Raw genomic sequence first — 17,092 nt, 5'->3', positions numbered from 1 at the left:
CAGTGAGCATGAATTATACAATTAAGAACTGCCATTAACATACTTTCTCATACCACTTTTAACACTTTTTATCATCTTTTTTAAACTAATGAAAATTTATAAGTTAACTGTGTATCAGTTGCTAGGATAATGATGTTTTGACAATATTTTAACATTATTTACGTGTCATTCTGTAATTAATCCAAAATTATTCCACAATCAATAATAATAATCATAAATATCACCATGGACCAATCATAAAAAGACACGTAGATAGTATTAAAACGTTGTCAAAAAAATGTTGTTAAAATCATTATCCTTCTTGCTATATATTCTTAAAAATTTCCAAGAACTTAATTAAGTAATCCCTCTAAATGTTTACACTGCATATCAAAGTTACATTTTTGTACAATCATATCATTGGACTTGTCCACTTATTTAGGGCAGGGTGATTTAAAATGGCAAGTTTTTGAGTTGGTGAGATATCATAACAAAGACTTGACCCTACGTTGTATAAGCTTGCGGACATCTTAAAGTTTTAGCTACTGTTTTCTCCTCCTCCACCATAAAGAGAATGGTCCCAGTTACAATCATTTTGTCTCATAATAAAATAATGTCTTCACTTCCTACAGTATGGAATTTGTCAAAGATGAATGAATTAAGGTTGTGAACAGTACTCTACTGATGTACCTAATAATTTCTAAGATAATAACCCCAAACTGCCACTAGATCTTCCTCTATTCAAAATTCTAAAGTCCAACCACTGTTTTTAACTTTTGTGCATTTATAATTAAAGTGATATATATGGATCACCAAGAAGTCCTTTTCTAATTAGTTCTAGATTTACTTGGAATAAATATGTCAAGTTATAAATTGCCTCCTATGTTGTATGTTGGGAAGAAACCAACATCTCAGAAATTATAAATTTCGAGAGATCCTGTCGGGATAATTTCCCCAATGCCATAATATCAGTGGAGGAAGCCAACATCTCAGAAGTAATATCAGCAAAATTTGCACAACCCAACTTTGATCCTTCATCTGCTATAAGCTTAGCGTAAAAGCAAAACCCATGCTCAGCCACAGTGGACATCATTTGTTCGTTAGAAAGGAACATTGAAGGTTCCATTCTATCCTGCATATGCATATATTATCATAGTTTAGTGCCAAATACAAAAAGTAAGAAAAATTTCAAAGTTTTATTTTCAGCTGATAAAGACACTCACCCATTTAGGAAACAAGTCAGCATCGGAAATTAGATTGCACAGTCCACTAGCAAGTTTAACAACATGAAAAGCACCAAGCTCTTCTGAGATAGAATGCTGTCTTAAATCCACTCGGCGATCACGGAGATCTCTCCACACGTTTTGTATCTTTTCTGTCTCGTCTAATGGATTGGACTGCAACAATGTTGGCTTTGGTTTGAAATCCATTTGACTGCATTCATCCATCACTTTAACAAGTGTCTCTGTATATTCATCTTGAACATCAGGCAGAACCCCTTGAAAAGAATGATCTGGAATTTCAGTATCTGCCAAGAAATCTGGGTTCTGTGACAATTTTGTTAAGCGCCTACGAACATTGAAATTGAATGGTTTCAACTCATTATTTACAGATACTTTTGGAAGACTAACAAAAGGGAGAGCAGGACCAGAAGACACGGCTCCAGACAATGTCTCTGTTCCGTTTTCAATTTCAGTTTCAGGAACAAACGTTGATTCTGTCACACATGATACATCTAGTGATTTACATGTTTCATTCAAGTATGCACCACCAGCCATTTCTGAATATTTAAAATCTTCGTCCTCTGCAGGATATCCACAATTTGAATTGTCATCCTCAGAGTCAGAGGACATGACTACAAGTTTCCTTCAACCATTATGCTTAGAGGATGCAAGTGGGGAACCGGAAGAATTGGAAAACTCAGAAATAGTGCTACGTTGAATTTCAAGTTCACAGTAATCCATCAACAATCCATTCCTATTAATCATCTCCGCTTTCATGGCCTCTATATCATTAGTCTCCGTATAATTCACATTTAAATCTTTTTGCCGTTCACTTATGTGAAGCTTTTCTCTAACCAACCCTTTGGAGTTTTCTTCCATTATATTTATTTGTTTAGCTATTTTGTTCTCAATTAGATCGGAAATCACTGAGGGGAAATCCCAGGGGTTAGAAATCAAGGAGAGGTTTTACTTGTTCGAACTGGAATGAGTGGATCTTATTTTGGGAGTGCAATCAATTAGGGAGACTTAACCATGAAATTTAGCCAGACAAATGAGGAAGTTCTTATCAAAGGAGATCCTACACTAATAAGAAAGGTAGTGTCACCACAGATGTTGTTAAAGGAGCAAGAGATCGAAGCTAAAACATTGGTATCAGGTTTGGGGCAAGTAGAACTAGAAGAAGGCAATAAAGGAGAGACACAATTAACCCTCGGCCAAAGATTTTCAGAAAGCCTACAAGTCTTCCTCTTAGGATACACTTCGATCACAAGATTTCCATTTAGGAGGGAATGAATTCAGTCAATGTAAGGCCCTACCGATACCCATATTTGCTAAAGTATGAGATAGAGAAGCAAATGGCCGAGATGCTGGTGAAAGAAAAGGATGGCAACTGGAGGTTGTTATAGAATAACTTTTGGATGAACTACACGAGGCAACCTATTTTTTGAAGGTGGATCTAAGGGTTGGGTACCACCAAATACGAATGAAGGAGGAACACATCAAAAAAACAGTTTTTCACACCTACCAAGGTCACTACGAGTTTATGATAGTGTCTCTTGCCTTATCAAATGCCCCGGCCACATTCTAAGGCCTTATTTGAGGAAGTGCGTTTGGTCTTCTTTGAAGACACAGGAAGTCGTGGGAGGATTATAAGGAGCATCTCAAACAAGTGTTGAGTATACTATGGCAGCAGTAGTTATTTGCCATCAACGAATAGTAAGATAGAGAAAAAAGCACAAAAAGAAGAAAAGTTAAACCATACAAGCAAGCCCGGCAATTAGTTTATTCAATATAAATAGGTATATAAAATAAAGCAAAAAGTATTGCATGTCAAAAACCAAATTCCATCCCACCCAATTATCAAATAACAAGTTATATGCATCACCACATTAGTNCTTCACAAAATTGTTGGAACTAAATTAGCCTTTCAAAGATTTAAATCAACATTCATCTTATTAGCCAATCAAAAATTGTCACTCAAAACAATTGACAACCACATCAATCCCTCACACATAAAAATGACATTATATTTGTTATTGGAGACACAAAATAAAAGACTTATTGGAGCTTTTCAAGGACTAATGTGATGACTATGGCTTTGGAGGACCAAATTGAGGGCTCTAAAATATTTCTAATACATTTCTGAATTTTTAGAACATAAACTATTATTTAACCTATGGACTATGACTGGAGAGGGACACTAGATTGTTCCAGCCATTTCCTCTTTGGTGGGATGTCACTCAAATTTACACAACTATAATTAGTACAGACTAGTTATATATATTTCACTGTTGGACAAGAAAAGAAACAGCCTAATTTCACTTAGTTGAAGAGATTTTCTAGTTTATGAATTATTCTATGTTTGGCTTCTAGAAAGATAAAGCATCCTGCTAATTAGAATAAACTACATTGTGTAAGACACCACAAGGCAAATTAAAATGTTTTGCTTTGAGCACTTACGAGAGGAGATATTCTTGTTGACATGTTCCCTAAAAACCTCCCAGAAATACATCAAAGCCAAGCCTGATAACAACAAATATACATGTAATAATTCTTCAAAAACAGATATTATCTTAGGATGCACATACTATTTTGACTGATGTAACAGACCTTGATCATAGGCTGCAAAGGTGGGAGAGCCGACAAACTGCTAGATACCCAACTGAACCAAAAAAGTTTAACTTATTAGACTACCACTATTGTCATAACATCATTCTGGCATCCAAGCAACTGAAAGAATAGAAAAAAAATTCACGATTCAGAGGGAGGGAGTCTGGTATAAAATAGAGGAGGCATGGTAAAATCTAAACAGAAAAGCTCTTCAGTCTTATATGTTATGCCAATATCACAACTAATGACAGGATAAAGGATTCAGTCGACGCTACACTAAAATATGATGCAACACAAATTTACCCAACCATTATTTAGGTCTCTACTTTATATTCACATGAGAAGAAATACTCTACAAATTGAACCCAGACTAGTAAAGATTGAGACGGCAACATTACTCACCCCATTGAGAATCAAAGATTCCATGCTGAAGATAAACAGCTTTACGTGCATCTCACCCGTGAAGTTAGATTTCAGACATTAGACTCTACACAAAGCAATAACAATAATCAAGTCTCCCTATTGTTATTTCTTCCAATGTTGTCATAATCATATATAATCTGAAGGATAAAATTGTGTTATAACTTTCAAAACCCTCTACCTTCACACATAATATTTATTTCAGGAATGACCCACAACTTTAAACAGAATTATGACCAAAAAAAGCCGCATATCATATTAACTTCACTCCATACAACAATAGAAAAGAAGTTGAGATAAAAAGATGTCAAATGATCACGGTAAGTTCAAAATCAAAGAGGGTGGATGATTGCACTTCCATACTTTTTCCTAAAAAAATGTCTAATTTACCTAGGAATTCTTTCTAGAAGAGGAATGTATCTATAGGCTGTGATCACACAAATAGCTTCATATGGATACATGTGAGAATTAAAAGTACAAGTCGTTAATTGGAATAGAAAGATCTTGAAACGAAAAGGATTGGCGCAAACAAAGGTCTTTACTTTACCCTATAGACTTGTGAATAACATAAAGACAGCCTCTATAAATATCTCCATGACCAAATGAAGATCCTGATTGAAAAAACAAGAAAAGCATCCTGTAAAGCTTTAAACTCACTGTGGAGTATTTTGGTTCATGTTGCAGAAGGTAATTCACACTCATTCATCTAACCAATGCAATACATGAAACTGATTTGTGCTTGAGTGAATGATTATGGAAATTGAAACTCAATTACAAAAGAAACAATGACTAGAAAACTAAGTGAAGGAAGCAAAGCAATATAAAGGAACATAAAGAGTATGCAAAAAAACTAACAAAGAACAGGTATTCACTGTTATCATAATATCCAATGCAGACTATCAAAGAATAAAAATCCTAAACTAAGTGTGGCTTTTTCCTGTGGGGTCCACTTTTACAGTGAGTGTGTTGTTTGCAAATTGAAGTTTGGAGAGACAATAGAGTAAAGAGAGAAAATAACCTGTTGTTGGCGCTTGAGGTCTTGTGAGGGCTTGAACCAGAGGTAGTAGGCTAGGGTTCCGACGACCACCCAGAAGCAAGGTTGCTTCCGCCCCTCAGACCACCCATCGAATTGGTAACGAAGGACCTCACGTTGTCCAACCCAAAGTTCTTCTCCAGCTGCCCATTCAAACATATTACAGATTAGGCACAAATATTAAAGTTACTTATTATCTTCTTTATATATTACTTTGGAGTGGGAGTTAAAAAAAATATTTAATTCATATGATATGTAATACTAAAAATAAAAATTACATAATATTTATTATGAAATTCACAACAGAAAATGGGATGGGAAGAGCAATTTTGATGCAATTTTACCCTTAGAGTAATTTCTTCGGTTGAAAAAATTAAAATCAGTTGGATCTTGAAGATTGCTTATGGATTTAATTATCGTTAATATGATTTACATTAACAACAATATTTGAACCACGTCATTTTGGTAAATGATTGGCGTGGATTAACATTTATTGGTTTATTGTGAGAACAGTTGACTATATAAATATAATTATTATTTACTTAATTAATCACTCTAATAAAGTTTAAAAACTGTAAAAACAGATCTAAAATATATTTTATGTTTCTCCAGACCTATTGTTGGAATAAGATTTCATTTCATACTTTATTTCACATATAAAATATGATATCTGTTTATGCTCAAAATGGAACGAGAATAATATATTTGTAAAGGATGTGTCTTAATTCTGTTGAAACTATTATTATTATTATTATTATTATTATTATTATTATTATTATTATTATTATTATTATTATTATTATTATATATAAATTAACCTGACATATAAATTTTAAAATATAAAAGAGAGTAATTTGTTCGGGGGCCCAAATAATGATTAAATGAATAATTATTACTTCGTTAATGTATATATAATTTAATTTAATGATTGAATTAATGTATAACAGCTTTTAAGGTAGGAACCGTGAGTTGTACATTTATTGTGCTCTTCTCATTTATAATTTAATAATTAAGAAAATTATTCTTCCTCTTCTCTGAGTTAAGATAGGTGAAAACTCTGAAAATCATTATTCTTGAAAAATATATTGAATTTATTTGATATAATGATTCTCTTCTTTTGAATGTTAAATGTAATATTGCTTTAAAGTGGTAAATATTGGTTGGATATAATTGGAGTCTTTAATATTTATTATTGCAAGTCTAAATGTGCTATTTTTTTTTGGAAGATATTTTCCCAATTTGAGTTGTAATCTTAGACTGCTACGAGTTGTTTTCCACACTTCTTTTCACTAAATCTCACGTGCAATGTTTTACTATGAATAACAACTCCAAGAGATGTAAGGAGGAGTTAGTTTCCGTCAATTCATTTAAATTATATACTTAGAAATATTTCATATTAAAATATTCTTAGAAATAGAAGAATCAAAATATATAATTGAAGGTTGATTAAAATAATTGAAAATTAAATTCAAATCAATATGAAAGTTAATATAAAAACTCAGAAGAACAAACACCTTTATCATGATTTAATTAATTGTTTTGAGACCTGGTTGCATTATTCTTCTATATTTAGAGAATGTGAGAAGATAGTAAGTATTTTTTTTTCTCTTGTTTATTGTATTGTATTGTACCGTTTTATTCTAGTATAATCTTTCTCTTATGGAGAAGTTGAGTTACTTTAAGATTATTTCTATTAAATGAGTGAATATCCAATTTTATTACTTAAACTTTCAAGTGTTGGTTTGACAGTTTCATCAATAATAATTTCATACAAATGAGTTTATGAAAATTCTTTTATCATGAATACAAGTATTTTTTTTTGATAAAATCTTTAATAGAAATATAAATGTGTAATATTAACAATAATTTTATTTCCATTTAAGCATTTTATGCTAGGAGAGAAATAAATATATTGAATTAACCAATAATATTTCTTAAACGAAACCTAGAGTCATAAAATAATTATTACATCTAAATGAAGCATCACAAACTTATTCCATTACACTTCATATTAAGTGTGTTTGTTTTACTATTAATGTTTTCTGTTTTGTTGTAACTGTTCATAAGAATAACCTTGTTCTTTAAGGTTTTACTTTTCTGTTAAGTTTTCTATTTTGTAATGAATACTTACTGGAATCCTATAAATAGGGATTCCAACACTCTTGAACTAATATGTACAGATCTATCATATATTTTCATTCAGGAAAAATACTCTAAAATAGACTCTTACCGCTACATACGCCCTTCCATCTCTTTCGTGCTTTCTCTCTTGAATTTCACTATTGACGTCCTCGTTGAAGCACGACGGAGATCGCCGGAGATCACTTTCTTCTTCTTTCCCTCACGTGAAATGTTTGGAGACTGTGAGCTCACCTAACTTCTGACCCTGCAAAAGCTTTGAGTGAGATCTTTTGTCTCACGCTTTCTGATCGCTACTGGGCCAATGCATTTGGGCCTGGTTTCTTTTATTCTGGGCCTCAAGTTTTCTTTATGGTACCAGAGCAGGTCCTGTATCTGTTCTACCACGGTTTCCGCTGCCATACTTCTCCTTCTTGGTGTTAATCTTTTTCTTTAAGTCTTTCTTGCTGTCATGGAGAGTAAGGAAGATCCATCCAACAATCCTTCTAGTCCCTATTATCTTCACCCAGGGGAGAATCCAGGTACCTCTCTTATTCCTCAGGTTCTTAATGAATCTAACTACACTTCTTGGAGCAGAAATATGAAAAGGGACCTTCTCTCCAAAAACAAATTGAAATTCATAGATGGAAGGATCAAGAAACCTAAAAGAGAGAACCCTCTTTTCGATTCTTGGGAAAGAAACAATATGATGATATTATCTTGGATTATCAAGACTCTTTCATCTTAAATAGCAGAAAGCGTGATACATGTGGAGAATGCTCAAGAACTATGGGAAGAGTTAAAAGAAAGGTTTTCTAAAGGGGATCTTTTTAAATTCTCAGACCTACTCCAAGAAATTCACTTAATTAAGCAAGGAGAAAGAAATGTAAATCAATATTTCACTGATCTAAAAGTCTTATGGGAAGAACTAGAGTTTCTCATACCCATCCCATGCTGCAACTGCAAAATACCTTGCAGCTGTGACTTATCCAAAGTTTCTCATAAATAGAGGGAGATGGAACATGTCATTTGCTTTTTGAAGGGCTTGAATGAATGCTATAATACTGTTAAGACACAAATATTGCTTATGGAGCCCTTACCCAACATTAATCGAGTATCCTCTCTCATTATACAGCAGGAAAGACGAGAGAGACATGATCTTAGCCTCACAAATCAAAATGACAGCAAAGCTCTTGCCAACACCACTGAAAAACAAAACCAGTGGAAGAATGACCAAGGCTGGAGGACTTATGGACGAGGAAATCCCTCTAGGAATCAAGGAAGAGGGAGATGAAGAAATCCAAATTATGGAAAACAATGTTCCCACTGTCATAAAATGAATCACACTATTGATGAGTGTTATTCTAAACATGGATACCCACCTTGGTACAAGAAAAATGACAATAATGGTCAAAATAATATGGGACATAATCAATGGGGTTTGGCTAATGCTTGCTCTACCTCTACTGAATCACAGACCATTCAACAGAATGCAATTCAAAACTCCTTCACCAATGAACAAATGCAGAGGATATTACAAATGTAGAGAGACAATGCAGAAGAAACACAAGGTATGTTCTCATGGATTATAGATACAGGGGCCACTTATCATGTGACCCATGAAAAAAATCAGTTCACTACTTTATATAAAATCAAGCCTGTATCTGTTAAATTGCCCAATAATTCGCTTGTTACTGCCCACTATGCAGGGACCATACAATTTTCTAAGGATTTTATAATTTTCAATGTCCTATACATACCAGAATTTACATTCAATCTCATATCTGTTCAAAGTCTAACCAGAGATATAAATTGTACTCTAACTTTTTCTTCTAAGATGTGTGAAATTCAGGACAGCTCTACACTGAAGATGATTGGATGTGCTAGAGTGTGCAAAGGGCTTTACTACTTGCAATCTTTTGGAAGGAATTTGGCTCCTAGTTTTATTTTCTCTTATGAACATGATAATGTAAATCTATGGCATTGTAGGCTTGGCCATCCTGGACGTAAAGTAGTTGAGAAAATATGTAAAGTTTTTCCCTATGTTCAAACTACATCTGATGATGCTTGTGACATTTGCCATTATGCTAAGCAACACAAATTATCTTTTCCTAAGAGTAATTCTTTATCTGCTGGCTGTTTTGATATGATACATTGTGACATTTGGGGTCCTATCTCTACTCCTTCTGTGCATGGACATAAATACTTTCTCACTATTATTGATGATTACAGTAGGCATACTTGGGGTTTTCTCATGCATAATAAAGGTCGGACTAGGAAACTTCTACAAAGTTTCATCATAAGAATTAAGACCCAATTTAATAAAACTATCAAAGTCATTAGGACAGATAATGGTCCTGAGTTTAACTATTTCAACACCTATGATTCTTATGGGATTGAACATCAAAGAAGTTGTGTTGAAACTCCACAACAGAATTCTGTTGTAGAGCGAAAGCATCAACATACATTGAATGTTACTCGAAGTCTAATTTTTCAATCTAATGTTCCTCATGCCTATTGGTCTTATGCCTTGTCACATGCTATATACTTAATTAATAGGCTACCTTCTATTGTCATTAAGGACAAAACTCCTTTTGATATTCTGCAAAATAATCCGCCTACCTATCTTGATCTAAAAGTTTTTTGTTGTCTATGTTTTGCTTCCACTTTGGAAAGCAACAAAAATAAGCTTGATCCTAGATCTAGAAAGGGGATATTTCTAGGATACAAAAATGGGGTAAAAGGGTATATTGTTCTTGACATTAATAGTAGAGAAATATTTGTTACTAGGAATGTCATTTTTTATGAGGATGTTTTTCCCTACAAAAACAAACAAGGGGATAAAGATAGCTCTAATAACAGTAAAGAGAACACATTTTTTTCTTGATAACGTCCCCTACAGACATGGGGAAGATTCTGCTGAGAATAGAAGAGGGAATCCAAGCTCGACTGAGAGCAACCCTGCTGAGAGCAGTCCTGGAGAGAACAACCCTGCTGAAAACACCAGTCCTAGAGAGAACAACCCTGCTGAAGACACCAATCTTGGCGCTGAAGACACTGATTCCAAAGAACAAGAACAGGGAATCAATCAAAGAAGATCTAATAGAGTTAAGAGAACTCCTGAATACTTGAAAGACTATGTTCAGCAAAATGATTAATCCCTATCTACCTACTTGTGTGCCAAAAACGGTTTGAAAACTCCTTATCCTATAACTGATACTTTGTCCTATAAATCTCTATTTGATAAACATTTAAAGTATACTCTTGCCATAACTGCCAATAAAGAACCAAACTCTTATGATGAGGCTAAAAACAATCTTGAGTGGGTTGATGCTATGCAAAAGGAAATTCGGGCTCTTCAAGATAATAGAACCTGGTTTTTGACACAACTTCCTCCAGGAAAGAGATCCATTGGGTGTAGATGGGTCTACAAGGTGAAACACAAATCAGATGGCTCTATTGAAAGGTATAAAGCTAGGTTGGTTGCCAAAGGTTACACCCAACAGGAGGGAATAAATTTTTTGGACACTTTTTTGCAAAGCTCACTTCTATCAGACTATTACTTGCTCTTGCTGCCTCAAGAAATTGGTTCCTACACCAACTAGATGTAGATAATGCTTTCTTTCATGGAGACTTAAATGAGGATGTTTACATGGATCCTCCTCCTGGCTTGACTACTAATGTCGAAGGACAAGTTTGTAAGCTTACTAAATCTATTTATGGCTTGAAACAAGCCAACAGACAATGGTTTGATAAACTTTCCACCTTTCTTATCTCTTCTGACTATATCTAATCCAAATCTGACCACTCCCTTTTTATTAAGAAAACTTCTACAGATTTCACAACCTTACTTGTGTATGTTGATGATATTGTCTGAGTAGGAAATTCCATGAAAGAGATCAGACACATAAAGACTCTTTTACATAACCAATTCCAGATTAAGGATCTAGGGGAACTCAAGTATTTTCTGGGTTTTGAGGTTGCTAGGTCTAAGAAAGGGATACATCTTTGTCAAAGAAAATATGCCCTTGATATTCTTGATGAAACTGGAATGTTAGGAAGCAAACCTTACTCTACCCCATTTTTTAGCAACACCAACTTCTTATACAAGGCAAAAAACTACATGAGCAACCCTAGTGATTGTCGAAGATTGATAGGAAAACTCTTCTATCTTACTAATACTAGACCTGATTTGTGCTTTACAATTAATATTTTGAGTCAGTTTATGCAAGAGCCTACTAGCTACTGTTAACTCATTGGCAAGTGTACCAAATCGTTCAAGTAATAAAACTGGTAAGACCAGGTATCATTTTCCCAAGAGACTTGTGCAACACATGACAATTCTTCCTTTTATAACTCAATTAGACATCAAAGTGCACAAAAATACAAGAAACTCTTTTTGGTATTTTTATCAAACAGTTGGTGTGCAAGGAATTTAACATAGTGTATTTACAATTTGTCAAGACTAGAGTTCATCCACTTCATTCTCATGCATTTACAAACAACTCAATTCTATCAATTAAGTGTTCAATTTAAGTTCTAAGTTCAAGTCATATTTTCCAATATATCAAGAACCAAAATTCAAGCCATGGGTGATCAAGGCACAACAAGCATTAAGCATAGAAATCAAATACTAACATTGAAATGGAAAAGCATATGTATTAACATCACAAAATACACAAGATTCAGTTTATTACATCTAATATCAACAAATAGGAAAAGCCCTCCATAGTGGAGAACTTAGGGTTCTACAAATTGAAGAGATAAGGAAGAAATTGAAACCAAAGAGAAGATGCAATAGGTTGAATTCGGATGTTAAAATGTATCAGTTTCACGTGTTTGGAATAAAAATTAGCATCACTTAACAAGAGGATTATAGCTTCATCCATGCTTTTTGTTGGAATCTACATGCTTTTTGTTAGAAACTGCGTCATAATATGTTTATACTATCATGACATAAATTTTTGCTACGTCATAAAATGTGTAGACCTATTATAACGTACAAAACTATGTACGTCATAGCTCGTTTTTATACGTTATAAAATATGATTTTTGTACTAGTGATGTCCTTAGATATGTCAAGTCCAGTCCTTCTGAAGGACTCTTCTTTGCTACTGATTCAGATTTAGAAATAAAGGGATTTAGTGATTCTGATTGGGCCACTTGTCCTAATACAAGAAGGTCTACTACTGGTTACTGTATTTTCCTAGACACTTCTCTTGTTTCATGGAGATCAAAGAAGCAAAGTATGGTTTCAAGATCCTCTACAGAAGCAGAGTATCGAGCTCTTGCTGCTACTGTTTCTGAGATGCAGTAGCTACATTATCTCCTTCAAGATCTTCAAATTGAACCAACTGCTACTGCAGTTCTCTACTATGACATTGCTCACAACCAAAGTTTTTATGAGCGAACCAAACATATAGAGTTAGATTGTCACGTCATTCGTGAGAAGATACAAGCTAAGTTTCTGTGATTGCTTCCCATTCGGTCAGAAGAGCAACTTGCAGATGTTTTTACTAAGTTTCCTCACCGCACTCGTTTCAGATCTATCATTCCCAAGCTTGGATTGTTAAATATCCATCATCCAGCTCGAAGGGAGGCTATTAAGTGTGTCTGTTTTACCATTAATGTTTTCTGTTTTGTTGTAACTGTTCATAAGAACAGTAACCTTGTTCTTTAGGGTTTTACTTTTCTGTTAAGTTTCCTATTTTGTAATGAACTCTTACCGGAACCCTATAAATAGGGATTCCAACACTCTATATACAGATTTATCATATATTTTCATTTAGGAAAAATACTCTAAAATACTCTCTTACCTTTGCATACGCCCTTCCATCTCTTTCGTGCTTTCTCTCTTGAACTTCACTGTTGATGTCCTCGCTGAAGCACGACGAAGATCGTCGGAGATCGCTTTCTTCTTCTTTCCCTCACATGAAGTGTTTGGAGACTGTGAGCTCACCTAACTTCTGACCCTACAGAAACTTCGAGTGAGATCTTTTGTCTCATGCTTTCTAATGGCTACTGGGCCAATGCATTTGGGCCTCGTTTCTTTTATTCTGGGCCTCAAATTTTTTTTACTTCACTCTACCATTACTATTAATCAATTCTTACCTCTCGAATATCATAATGAGTCATACTACAACAATAATATTTCACCAAAACACACAATCTTTTGTAATTTCATAAATTAAATCTCTAAACTCTAAACTTAAACTCAGTATCACAAAACTAACTGTTTAAAAAAACCAAAAAAAAAAATGCAAAAAATCAATTTTTTCCTTGAAGTGTATTTTCTGTGCAATAGGTTTTCAAATTAAACAACTAAAATATGGTTGAGAAAAAAAAATAATGAAAACTTCAAGTTTACATAAATTTTGTTCAAAAAATTTTAAACATTTATACGTAATTAAGTGTGTTACTTTGCGTCGCCGCTTAGAAGTGAAAAATTTCTCTAACATTAAATCTTATCACAATACAATCATTAAAGTATTTCCGTTTTCTTTTCTTTTTATTTAATTCACTTTTCATAAATTTTTTGTGTTCTTTACTTCTGGTTCTTGTGTTATTTTATTATTTTAAAGGATAAAGTTGTATTAATATGCTTATTTTTGTTCGTCGGTAAAAGTTGTGTCTCACTTCTCCATTATACTAACAAAACATAATTAATCATATTTTTATAAGTGCTGAACGATGTGTTTCAAAATGGAAGGATTCTCCTCCTTAAGTTCATCTAACTGAAATTTAATTATTTTTAAAACTGTGTGAAGTTTTTTAATTTTTCATTATCTGAACTTATAATGTATTCATGTTGCAATAAATAATTTATTTTAGTTCAAGGAATAAAGGCACGTTATTCAGTAAAAAAAAATTACGTGAAGCATGGTAGCAAAAAAAAAAAAACCTTATGTACAATATTTTGTGTAATTTGTCTTGGACATTAAATTGTAGTCATATTTCATGTGTTTGTTACTTCTAAGCTTCTTTGCTAGTACTGCATTAGTACATTTGATATCCTATATCTCGTATCAATTTATAGATAAAAGTATTTACTGTTGTTTTATTACCCTCAAGCTTAGTAAGTAGAGCATTGGAGTTACATTTCTTTGTTTTTTCTGGTGTTTCTATACTTCAAAGGAGTTTATAGCTTATACAAGTTGGTCGAGAAGCTTTACATTGCCAAATACCTTTAATCATTTTTGAACAATCAAATTCATTGTGTGTACAGCAACGGATATGAAAGAATTTTCCCCACATATCAAACCATTTTGTAGACTAACAGTTTGACAATATGTATTGATTTGTTTAAGAGTAGAGATAAAATATATTGAGTTTTTTTTTTTTTTTTTTTTTTTTTTTTTTTTTTTTTTTTTTGCATTTCTAGAAATATAGAATTCGTCGTACGCATATATCCAACAATTTTGTAGATTAATGTGTATGGGTAGAGGTAAATATATTGAATTTTTCTACATTTCTAGAAATATAAAATTCATTATACGCAAAAATAATGGATGTTGTTCTAATTATTGAATATATTGTCAGCTAGCTTACTAGAGACATATTTGATTGGAAAGTGATTTCATACAACTTTTTCTTTACTAATTATTTCTTAATCACTTAGAAGAAGAGAAAGAAAGTGTATGGAAACTTGTGAATAAATTGAATTTAAATATTCTTATATTTTCATATAAGAATCAATATGTGGATAAGTTGATTTCTCTTATATTAGAAAGTAAGATTTAATATAAATGTAAATGGTAAGATACTATACCATATAAGATAACTCTTAATTTCTTTTGTAGTAAGTTTCCAATTGTTATGTTTAGAACTATTTTTTATAAAATGTTTTCCATTATTTTTTGGTACATGAATTTAGTTTTTTTTAGTAATATTGACAAATAATTAATATACTTTGTAATATCAATTTATCTAGATGTCATGTCTAATATAAGTTTAAAATGAAAAATATTCTAGGAATATTGAGAACATGTACTTATCATCAAAACTAATGAAAATCATGCACATGTTAGAAAAGCTTACATAAAACGTCCTAAACCGTTGGGTTTGTAAGAAGAAGGTGGAGCAATGTTGCAATGCTTGGTGGGGATGTTGCTTTCCAGTTTTCTCATGGGATGAAGTCTAGAAAAGAAGATGGAGTAATGACATCGACAAGGCCTCCGATGGTGGCAGATGTCATTGCTACTACCTTAGGCAAGGAAGGTGTAGTCATGGGAGGCGGTGTTGTTGTGGAAAAAATCCACAAATGTGAAGACACTGAGTTGTCTAAACGGTAACAAAATCCACAAATATGGTACTTGAGTTAGTTGAATAGTAACATAATAAAAGCCTTCAAACAAGGCACTAAGTTACCTAAACAATAACAAAAGACGACTAACGGGACATTCGAGTTACTTAGTAGTAACAAAAATTAAGTTTGAAAACAAGACACTTGAGTTACCTAGATGGAAACACAAGTTAAGCCAACACGCAAAACTTAAGCCTATCTAGACAATAACATAAGTTAACCCTACTTAGGCGACACCCTACCTAAGTCGGTAGCACAAGTTAAAGTCTGTTCCGACAGCACACAAGACAACATTGAGTTCAGCATGGTTAAAGACAACCACAAACAAGTCCGATCAAACGACCAATCCACCTACAAGGTTAAAGACGACCACCCACATCTCAACCAAATGACCAATCCATCTACAAAGTCAAAGACGACCACATATAGTCTCACCAAATGATTAATCCACCTACAAAGTAGAAAATGACCACAAACAGTTTGACCAAATGGTTCATCCACCTGCAAACATGAAGCCTACACAACAATTAAAGGGTCAGTTACAATTACAACAAGCATTCCCTTTAGGCTAATCAAACTTTTGAGCTTAGGGACTTATTTACGGACCTGGTCCAACAAATATAATAAATAGCATGGTCCAATAAGGCTCATTTAACATTATTTACCTAAAGTGGTTAAATAATATTGTAAGAGATATTTTTTAGTACAATTATTACATAATAACGGAATATATGTAACTAAATCTTAGTAGTTTGATTACGTTATAATATCCTTTAATGCCATATATCAACAAAATATATAGAAAACCAGTTAAAATATATATTTCATTATTGTTATTATTATGCCAATTTAACATATAAATTGTAAATTGTTGTATTTATTGAAATTATTTTATATTCTTTTGATAATTTTTATACCAAATCTCATAAAGCTCATAAACTCTATAAATTCAAATAGTATTTCACCAAAAACATAATTGTTTTATACTCTATCTTTTATTCATAAAGATCCAAATTTTTTTTACTAACTTGAGTGTTAGAATATCTTTTATAGATATGTCTTTCTCCTCTTAACAAGGAGGGATTTGATTTCAATCATAATAACATTCAAATCATTACTAAAATCTTGTCACCTGTCCAAATATTTAAAATATTACATATGTGTGCATAAAATAACTATAGGAGTGCCAAGAGCAACTATCCGATTTTTATATGTTGTTGACGGGCCATTTGACCAGCCCAATATATAATCCGTTGGTCGACCCTTTATAACCTTTCTTCACAATTCACAATAATCTATATCTGAATTCACTTAAAAGTGTCGTCTTACACCTCTTTTTATGATATGACCAAAATTGACCAAACGTAAATTAATCAAACATCCTTTTCATTCTACTATGCTTTTGAT

The 17,092-nt window shown here is 32.9% G+C and overlaps 1 protein-coding gene across 10 annotated transcripts; it reads right to left on the bottom strand.

The window, feature by feature from the left end:
* Positions 1-743: 743 nt before the first annotated feature.
* Positions 744-5,434, bottom strand: LOC106753684. Of its 10 annotated transcripts, none has more exons than XR_001375235.2 (6): positions 5,251-5,434; positions 4,215-4,299; positions 3,813-3,864; positions 3,663-3,725; positions 1,203-1,548; positions 744-1,111 (listed from the first exon to the last, which is right to left on the bottom strand). XR_001375235.2 is itself a non-coding variant. In XM_022777729.1 (6 exons), exons 4-6 carry the CDS (start codon positions 3,712-3,714, stop codon positions 860-862), a joined length of 609 nt encoding a protein of 202 aa, XP_022633450.1. In that variant the 5' UTR covers positions 3,715-3,725; positions 3,813-3,932; positions 4,215-4,299; positions 5,251-5,434; the 3' UTR covers positions 744-859. The 10 variants fall into 10 exon arrangements, 9 of the variants coding, with proteins under 9 accessions (XP_022633450.1, XP_022633449.1, XP_022633457.1 ...); XM_022777729.1 differs by having other exon boundaries at positions 1,203-1,507; positions 3,813-3,932; XM_022777728.1 differs by having other exon boundaries at positions 1,203-1,507.
* Between the last annotated feature and the right edge of the window lie 11,658 nt (positions 5,435-17,092).

Source organism: Vigna radiata, unplaced genomic scaffold, assembly GCF_000741045.1.
Source record: "Vigna radiata var. radiata cultivar VC1973A unplaced genomic scaffold, Vradiata_ver6 scaffold_7, whole genome shotgun sequence".
NCBI lineage: Eukaryota > Viridiplantae > Streptophyta > Magnoliopsida > Fabales > Fabaceae > Vigna > Vigna radiata.
Note: the sequence above shows the minus strand (reverse complement) of the source record. Positions and strands in the feature narration are given on the sequence as shown.

What these genes read in the sequence shown, in the direction of transcription:
- LOC106753684 (XM_022777729.1), bottom strand. Translation starts at nt 3,714, where the DNA reads ATGTATTTCTGGGAGGTTTTTAGGGAACATGTCAACAAGAATATCTCC. An exon ending in CAACAAGAATATCTCCTCTC is followed by an intron (nt 1,508 to 3,662) that starts GTAAGTGCTCAA and finishes ATTTCTTGGCAG; the next exon opens with ATACTGAAATTCCAGATCAT. An exon ending in CTGACTTGTTTCCTAAATGG is followed by an intron (nt 1,112 to 1,202) that starts GTGAGTGTCTTT and finishes ATGCATATGCAG; the next exon opens with GATAGAATGGAACCTTCAAT.